Source organism: Blastomyces gilchristii (assembly GCF_000003855.2).
Source record: "Blastomyces gilchristii SLH14081 genomic scaffold supercont1.8, whole genome shotgun sequence".
Lineage (NCBI taxonomy): Eukaryota > Fungi > Ascomycota > Eurotiomycetes > Onygenales > Ajellomycetaceae > Blastomyces > Blastomyces gilchristii.
In genome coordinates this window covers 2,412,456-2,423,030 of record NW_003101675.1, presented here as the reverse complement: position 1 = coordinate 2,423,030, position 10,575 = coordinate 2,412,456, and the positions used below count along the sequence as shown (strand labels likewise).

Sequence of the window (10,575 nt, the reverse complement as noted above, 5' to 3'; positions counted from 1 at the left end):
GAGTAGAGAGAGAGAGCTTTATAAGCTTCTGTAAACAGAGTGTATAATAGAGAGATTAAGAAAAAGAGACTCTGCTTTATCTGTTTTAAATCAGAATATCTTCATACAAACTGTTCAGATAAATCAAAATAGAAATTTAAGAAGTTATAAACAGAGTCAGTAACAGTCTTCTTAAGAGTCTTGAAACTGATATCTGAATCTGCTACTTCTCTGATGAAAATACTTGCTTATGAGAAGAGACTGTATCACAGTACTGCTGTCTCATAAGTATAAGAAGTATTAATAAACTCAGAATCTCAGATCACTGTAGTGTTCTTAAAGCTCACAGAGTAAATAAGCTGAAAGATAAAAACTAAGAATCTGCTTTTATAATAAACAGAGTGTGAGAACTCAGATCTGAGAGCTGAGAGACTTATAAGAATTATCTTTAAATTACAAGATCTCTCTGAAGTCTGAAGAAGATTTACAGAAACTGTGATCATCACAGACATTATAGATGACATGTACTTGAGACTTATATAACTTTAAAGACACAATTCACACATAGCTGTCTGTGAGTCAGGTTTATACTTTTAATCAGTGTTAATAGACTCACTCACAGAGATAGAATCAGTTAATACTGTAGAGTTGATTAGAGAAGACAAGCTTATCTATATAATAACTTTATAAGTGTCTGAGAATCTCATAATTATGAAAACTGAGCTTCAGATATCAGAGAAATACTGAGATCTCACAGAGATGTTTAGCTTAGTAAAGACAGCTGAGCTTTCTTCTTACTGTGAGAAGAATCTGATAATAGATTTGATAGAAGAGTAGAAACTCTTCTGAAGATTAATCTATAAGCTCTTTCATTATGAGACAGAGGTCTTACAGATCTATATAAAGAAGAATCTGAAGAATGACTTTATCTGATCTTCACAGGCCTCTGTGAGAGCCTCTGTGATATTTATGAAGAAAAAGAATAAAGATCTCAGATTATGTATAGACTACTGTAATCTGAACTTTAAGATAACAAAGAGTTGCTACTCTCTGTCTCTGATTGAGAATGTGATCAACTGTCTTGCAGAAGCTGTCATATTTATACAACTAAATATAATCAATGTATATACACAGCTGTGAATACAGTCTGAGAATAAATAAAAAACTGTCTTTAGAACTGCACTGAGATTGTTTAAATATCTAGTAATGTCTTTTGATCTGACTAATACTTCTGCAGTATTTCAGTCTTTTATTAATAAAACACTTCATACATATCTGAATATCTTTGTAATAATATATCTGAATAATGTGATAATATACTCTGTGAAGAAGAAAGAACACACTGAGCATGTATGAAGTGTGTTGAAGGTCTTAGATGAGATAGAACTGTATATTAAGCTTATAAAGTACAACTTCAGTACAACTTCAGTACTCACTGAATTAATTTTCTAGAATATGTAATCACTGCAGATGATATTCAGATGAAATCTTCACAGATTAAGACTATTCTATCATAGCTAGACTGACCGTGTGACCGTGTCTGAAACCAGGATCAAACTTTACAGTTATCACATTGTCTAAAAGCATTACTTCTGATCATGATTTGTGTTCATCATATTGATTTCAAATTCTGTTATTTCAAATATTAAAGATCTCAGATTCACTTTTCAAATAAAAATCTAGTCTCAGATAAAGAATATGTTTAAATTCTTAGGCACATTTTTATTCTGATTTCATTATTGAAAATGACACTAAATGAGATCATGAAATCATTTCTCACTTACATAATATCATAACATAGTGCTCATTTGTTGAAAATTCAACAGAGAGTGTTATTAAATATCATTACTTTTCTAAACACAGATTATAATTAATATCATTTTAATTAAAAAAAAAATGTAAAATACAAAAAATAATAAAAAAATAAAAAACAAAACAACAAGAAAAAATCACAACAAAAAAAAAAAAAAAAAGAGAAAGAAAAAAAGAAGAGAAAGAAAAAAAGAGATAGAAAGAGAAAGAAAAATAAAAAAAAAAAAAGAAAAGAAAAAGAAAAAAATAAAAAATAAAAATAAAAAAAAATCAAGATCACAGAGCTGCAGCACTCTCAAAATACTCACTTCTCAGAGTCTTTGCAATGTTTATTATCAACTGTGTATCTCTCACAGTGAGAATAACACAGCTGTGATAAGTCATTGTCTTAACATTATCTAATAAATAATCAGTATATATCTATATAAATATGAATAATTAGAAAACATATACTTAAAAAGTGTGATCAGGGTGAACTCTGCTGTCACTTGAATGATATTAAGAACAGAATACTGAAATTGATGATTCTTCTCATTAATTTCACAGACAAGATGTGTGAAGATGATCTTGAGAAATATAAGATTCTCTGACTTCTGATAGAAATGAATCTCACAGAGAGACTCTATTTTCAACATATCAGAGACTGAGTATTATTAAAAAGCATTACTTTAATACACATGCACTTACTGCAGTGATTCACTCTCTGTGCATGTGACTGAGAATTGCAGCTTTCTTATGCTGTATGACTCTTTCTGAGATGCTGCTGCTGATTTGCAATTCATGCAGTCTCTCAGTTCAGTACATACTGTGTATATACAGCTCTGTGTGCTGAGGCTGTGTTAGTCATTATAGCCTGGCATGATACTCACTTTTCATGAGTCATGTTTTGTTTAATTGAAGAGAAGAAAGAATGTAACTGCTGTTTTATTTAAGAGAAGATGAGTAATAAAATCTGTAGAAGATAATTTAATTTCTTCTGTATTTAAAATTTAATTAGTCTATACTCTTCAATTTGAGGATTTCTAAGAGTGTTTTAATAGTTTTCATATCAGCTTGAAATTAGTGATTGATTGAAGAAGAGAAAAGAGAGAAGAAAGAAATGAGAATAACTTATCTTTATAATATAAAAACAGAGAATTGCTGCAATTATTTATTCTAGTAACAAAGATCTGTTTTCTATATGTATCTCTGATATAGATTATATAATAACTGTATACAAAGAATATCAACAGTGCATGTATTAAATGAAGATGATATTGCTATGCAACACTGTAGCTGTTTCTGTACATCACTGAAAGCTGTTAATATTTTCTTTAAGTCTCTTTATATTTGATAAGTCAGTAATATATTTCAATACACTTCTTCTTTCATTATTATTATTATCATTATTATCATCACTATTATCATCATTATTATCATTATTATAATTATCATTATCATCATTATCATTATTATTATTATTATTATTATATTATTTCTGACTATCTCTTCTATCTTCATCTCTCTTTAACACTCACTGAAATTAATTATGTTATTCTTCTTTAAATATTCTGCAGTTCTGTGAACCATCAAGGTGTGTGAGCACTGTCACAGATTGAAGAGAGAGAAGAAGAAGATGTTTAAGTAAGAAGAGACAGATTGTAAGATATATTATAATATCTTAAAGAGACTCTGTAAGAAAGTAGAATAATAATAATTTTAAGTAATACTTCTGATAGATTTAGACTGAACTAAGTATAGAAATAATGTAGATAATACTGTCTGTGAGAGATTGAAGAAGAAGACAGTGAAGAGTCTCATACAGTAGCAGTGAAATCAGAAGAAGTTCTGAGAATAATTTAAGATCAAGATAAAGAGAGAGAGAGAGAAGAAAAGTATTACTGTAAATAAGTAATAGCAGAAGAAGATTGAGAAGGTATTAAAGTAGAAGATAAAGAAGTCAAAACTGATAAGTTTTTTATTAATAATTTTTGATAATACTTCTATTCTCTAATTGATTAGCAGGAGTGAACAGAGGAGAAGAGAATTGAGGCCTTGTTCAGGTCTCAAATGTGCTTTATAATTCAGAATATTAAGAAGACAGCTCTACTCTCTGAGCATGTCAATCTGCTTATCACTGAGATGGAACCCGAGGCAGCAGACTAGAAAATGCGGGATTTTGAGACACAGATTGACCTGGCTGAAGAGAAGCAGCAGAAACCCTTCTCTGAGAAGGCAGTAGAGAGAGATTTTGAGATGATTATCATCTCAGATGAGAAGAAGAAGAAGAAGAAGAAGAATGAGAAGTGAATTATAAAGAATGATAAAAAGAATGAGAAAGAGAAGAAAGATGATGAGTAGAAAAAGTTTTTTTCTTTTTATATTAGTTAGTTATAAGTTCATAATTATTAATAATTGAAATTAATTTTGAGTTTTTAAAAATTATTGTACAAGTTGTAATCAAGTCAGGAACAATATATATATATGTATATATATTTAACTATCATGATTCACAAATCACTATAATATATAAGTATCAACATTTTTTCAATATTGATATTTATAATATTAATATATTTTTAATAATATTATCTGATAATATAATTTAGTAACACTCTCTTTCATAATATTAATATATTTCAATAAATATGACAGAGATTAATCAAGATTATTTATTTACTTTTATACATTGATAATATTCAATCTGAGTTAGTACTAAAATTATAACTAAGCTAAGAAACAAGATTATTTTCTCTTATATTAATTCTTCTTACACACATCAGTGATCAGTTATTGAAAATAAATTATTATCTTTCTTAAATTATTATCATATCTTCTGAATTCACTTCTTTTACTTCTTTTACTTCTATTGAAGATCTACAAACTCTTTAAGAAATCACTGTGAATTACAAAGTCTATATTATTTATAATTCAACACAGAATGCTCTCTTTCAATTATAATAAATAATCACTTTATTCTTCATATCTGATTTCAGGTTATAAAATTTATGAAAAACTCAACATAAATATCAAGATAAACTATGAAATAATTATTAATAGATTGTATTTCAGATTACTGAAGAGTTATCTCTCTACTATAATTACTATAACTTTATTCAGAAACATTTATTATAAACTGATTATAACTCTGAAGAAATTTTCTAACATCTGAAGTCATCAGAATACAGATAATAAAAGAAAAATAATTAGAAAATTACTACTGAGCTGATAAGTTACTCTATTAAATAATGATTTTTAATAACACTAACTTTCTAATTTGAAGAAAATCATGTGAAAATGACTCTATATTAGTACTCTGATTCTACAACTCTTATCTGATAACTTCTGTGAATAATTACTTTATATATGTATATCTCTGAATCTTTCTCTTCAATTAATTGAAAACTCTGAATTCTGAACACTTCTTTAAATGCTTAATTCAAATCTTCATATTTCATATCAATTCTGTCTTCAGTCCAACCTTGAGACACACTACAAAGTTAATATATAACATCTAGAATCAGAGTTGAAGAATCATTGAAGAGTGTCTCTCACAGTGAATGCATGAGCTAGTACAAATAATCTTGCATTTATGAGAGTTATATGTTATTACATTGATGAGAACTGAACTTATTAAGAGATATTAATTGAATTTGAATCATTGATCAGTAGTCATACTGAGGATTATATAACAGAGATATTAATAACTGTGATTAAAAATGACTATTGAGATATTAGTCTCAGTCTTCTTATAATTATAACTGATAATGCTGCAAATAACTACACTATAATGAAGAGCTTAGAGCAAAAATTGGCTTTGCATTTCTGAAATGATAAACAAGGTCATATTCTCTGCATTGCTCATGTGGTTCAACTTGTAATACAAACACTGATAAAGAATCTTAACATTGAGAGAAAGAATAATGAGATAACTGGTTCTTGAGATGAGAATAAGATGAAAGTGATTACTCAAGTAACTTTTACATTTACTTTGTAAAAGATAATGTTTTTTGATAACACTTTTTAATATTGCTTTTTAATAACACTTTTTGATAATACTACTGTTAATTTTGAATAGATTGACTAATAATTTAAATATCATAGATTCAAAACATTGCTAATATGATTTATATCTCTTCTAAATAATAACAATGATTTCATAATATTCAATAAATAAACAAATCAGTCACATCACTGAATATGATACAGAATGTTAGAATATAGTGAAGTTTAATATATGAGATAACTGTTCAGACTCTTCAATTATATCAGATGATTGATCATTGAGTGCAATACTCTGATTAGAAAAAGATTCAGATATTGAAACTTTCTGATATAAAGTGAACTCAGTTGAAATATGTGATTAACTTACTGTTTCAGTTTTATAAGATAACAAAGACAGTCTTAATTACTTGTACATCAATGCTGCAGTCAGTCTGATGAGTGTATAACAGTTTATTTACTCATCTTGAGAAGCAGTTGAATCACTCAAAAAGAAATTCAGTCTGAGATGATGCTATAGCACAGGCTATTGTTACTGTAAGAAATAAACTGGCATATTACTACAGTAAAATGAAACAATCTTTTGCAGAGTACTATGCTGTAGCAGCTCTACTAGATCTCTTCTATCAAGTTAACATCTACACTTCTCAAGATTGAATAGAGAAGAAATGAGACTTATATGTTAAATTAGTCTGAGACTACTACAATGTCAACTATCAGAGATTTGAATAAGCAGATGTTCAAGATGTGAAGACAGTGAAATACAATTCTTTAGTAAGTAATGATCTTTGATAATACTTCATATCACATAGAACTATAATACTAACTTTGAAACAGAACTTGTATACATTGATTGCAACTGAAAATCAGGCAAAACTACATGTTTGTAAAACTGAATTTGACTGCTATCTTCAAGATAATCTGATAAATTTACATGCTAAATCAATTCTAGAGTTATGAAAAATTGTTAAGAGTATATATTCAACTGTTGCACTGATGACATGTGATATTCTGACAATTTCATTGACAGAGGTGGGAATGAAGTGAAAGTTCAACTCAAGTCAAGATATTTATCACTATTGTCAGAGACAATTACAAGAAGAAATAATCAAGAAACTCATGATTGTAAAACATGAAATTATCAGACAGTTTAATATCTCTGATCACAGTATATCAGAGAAGTGTAGTTTTCATGAGAAAGTGAAGAATAAACTTATACAAGAATGTATTTAGTTGTTTCATGAGTGTTATTAATAATTATTATCAAATTCTGATTCTATAAGCAATCACTGAATGAACTGAATAGAACTGATTTTGATCTTCAGTCTCAGTCTCATTCTGATTTTGAAAGAATGATCATCTTTCACAGTTTATTCTGGAAAATTACTTTCATTTCACTGTTCTTGAATTAAATCTGGTCATTTTTCACGCCATTTCTCTCAGAAATGGTCCATTTTCAGATTTTTTTAAGGCTTGGTCCTGGTGAGACTCACGCTAAGAAATGTATGAGATCAGACCAAATGGGACTAAATGTGAAATTCATGGTCTCAGCGGCCAGTCTAATCATAGCTAAAGTTAACTAGTATTTATAAGATTCAGATCTTTCTGAGCTTTATGAATTTCTATAGATGATTTATCTTTGCATTTATAAGAATCTTCTTAACTCTTACAGATATACTGAAGAATGAAAATAAGAAGAAGTCATTCTGTGAACAGAGAATGAAAAGATTGTTAAGAAGAGAGAACTATGAGAACTTTCTTATCTCAGAAGCTTATAAGATCTTTACAAGATTGAAACAGATATTCACAGATACAGTGATACTATTTCACTTTAATCTCTTACTCTTAATCAGATTAAAGACAGATGTCTTCTTCTTTGTAATTTCAGAAATAGTCTTATAACTACAGTTAAATGAGAACTGAGTTTCAGTGATCTTTTTCTCATAGAAGATGCAATCTGTGAAGATTAATTATAATATTTATAATTAGAAGCTTTTTATAATAGTGAAATTCTTTCATCACTGATATCACTACTTTGAGAGTCTTGTAATAGTGATTACTATTAGAACTGATTATAACAGCTTATAACAGTTTGCTTTAATCAAGAAACTCTCACAGCAGCAGATTCACTGAGCTCAGAGACTGAGTGAGTTCTGATTCAAGATAGAATATATTAAAAGAACTAAGAACTCAGCAGATGAACTCTCTTACAGATCAGACTATATTAAGAAGATCAGAGCAACAGACACAGAGAGACTAGAGAAGATAGAAAAGCTTTATAGAATACTCAGACTGAGTATTATGAAGAGATTGACTGAAGAGTCTCTCAATTTCTTATAAGAGAAGAGAGAAGAGAGAGAAGAGAAGTCTGTATAACTACTCTCTATAACTCTGAGAGTCAATACTCTGAGAATCTTCATGAGAATTCTTGAAGAGAGTATCTATAATCTGAAGAGTTTGCAGGCTTTGAGAAGTGCTGCAGAAGATCTGATATAAGAGAAAACAGAGTATAAGTCTTTATAAGATCTTCTATTCAGATTGTCTGAACTGTAACTGAAGAATGAATATACTTAGTATATTCAGAAACTGCTTACAGCAGAGATCAATTCTGTAGAAATAAAGAATTGAAGAGACTTAAATAATCTCTTGTAAAGAGAGAGCTGAATTTATATACTTATAAATGAGTTTCTATATATAGAACTTATTAAAAGGCATTATAACTCTTCTCTAGTGAGTTATTTTACAGATACTAAAACTTATAAGTTGCTTATAAGAAAATACTTCTGACTGAAGATGTGAGAACTTGTGAAGAAGATAGTGAATTCTTATACTATTTATCAGAATTCACAGATAGTGCAGTTCAGATCATATGAAGAACTTACTTCTCTATTCATCTTATAAAAATCTTGAGAATAGCTAGAAATGAATGCTCTTATAAGCCTCTCTGAAAGCAAGAGTATATATAATACCTGCTTTGATAGTGTGCTGATGATAGTGAATCACTTCATTAAGATAACATACTTTATACTCACTTATAAGAACTTGAAGTTAAAGAATTTAACTCATATCTTTGTCTGCAATGTGATCTGATTGCATGAATTATCTACAAATATTATCTCAGACAGAGAATTAATCTTCATAGAAAAGTTCTGATCTGATCTGATAATTATACTAAAGATTTTATAAGATCTAAGCATGACTTTTCATCAACAGACAGATAATCAGATAGAACACTTGATAAGTATATTAAAACAGTATCTGTAGTACTTTATCAATTACAATCAGAATGACTGAATGTATTGATTATCACTCACAAAGTTTATATACAATAACTCAAAGTATGTCAGTACAGATAAAATCCTCTTTAAGATACTCACTGAGACTCATTCATAAATGATCTTGATAAACTCATGAGAGTATACTATAGAGTATGATAATATCTATGAACAGGCTGAGAGAATTCAGAAAATTCAGAAGAAAGTCTGTAAATTCTTGAGAAAGACTCAAGAGTATCAGAAGAGATACTATAACTCTAAGTATATTATAAAAAGTTTCAAGAAAGATAATAGAGTCTGACTGAGTCTAGAAAATATTATTATGTAAAGATCTAGTAAGAAGCTGAATCTCTTACAGACAGAGTCTTATAAGATTATAAAGAAAGTTAGCTTACAGTTCTACAGATTGAAACTGTCATCTGAGTTACAGATATATAATATTTTTCATGTCTCTTTGCTCTGTAAATATAAGAAATTCTTAGAAGAGAACTCTGTAACTCATCACTCTGTCTATAAAGTACTAGAGAGTGAAAGAGAATATCAGATTAAAGAGATTATTAACTCAGAGAAGTGAGATTATGAGCTCTGATTCAAGATTCAGTGATAAGAGTATTCTGATAAGATGAATAAGTTCACTTGAGAATTATCTGAGTAGATAAGACATCTGCAGAAGCTGAGACATAACTTTTATACTGTGAATTCTGATAAGTTAAAATAATATAATCTTTACTAAGAATCTGATTGTGATAAAGATATTAACACTGTTATTTATAAGTTCTAGTCTATAAGATAATGAGTTTCTACTGAGATGAACAGTCTGCAGTGTATGCAAGAGAAGAAGAAATCATACTCTTATTAAAGCTAAAAAATAAGAAAATAAAAACAGAGCTGTGAATACAATTTAGAGATTAATAAAGAAAAAATAAAGAAAACTTAAATTCATATTCTTAATATTCATAACACTCAATTCTCTCACAACTACTAATTTCTCTTTTCAAAGAAGTAGAGAGTATTATATCTGTGATACAGACAATTGTTGTATTTAATATGAAGACTGTCAGAAATGCACAGACTTCAGAGAAGTCAGATATCAGAGTGCATGCAGTTGCAGCAGAATCTTGAGAGCTGATTATCTGTATATATGATCAGATACTTCTTACAAAGCTGTATCTGCTTTCTCAGTTATGCTGAAGTATTCAGCTCAGAAACAATTAAGATACAGAGAGAGAGCTTATCTACTCAGATCAATTTCTGTTATAAATTTATAACATTTATATTATTTTGATTATCTGAATTTTACAGGTATCTGAGAACTCATCTCTCATTGACAATGAAATTACAGAAATGTGTCACAGCATGAGAATTATTGATAGAAAACCTAGACACATTTGCATATGCCTGGTCAGAGATTGTGTGAGTAGAGAAGAGATGATCATAGGCCTGTAGAACTGCAGAAGACACTGACAACACTGAGAGCTTTGTAAGAACTGTTAGCTAGAGTCTGTAAGAAATTACTTATGAGAAGACT

At 28.7% G+C, this 10,575-nt stretch overlaps 1 protein-coding gene across 1 annotated transcript; it reads right to left on the bottom strand.

Moving 5' to 3' along the window:
- Window positions 1–2,238: 2,238 nt before the first annotated feature.
- Window positions 2,239–2,413, bottom strand: BDBG_17121 (uncharacterized protein; the record flags this gene model as incomplete). Its single annotated transcript, XM_031724906.1, has 1 exon — window positions 2,239–2,413. A coding segment is annotated over one exon (173 nt), but the record flags the coding sequence as incomplete, so codon positions are not given.
- Window positions 2,414–10,575: the final 8,162 nt, after the last annotated feature.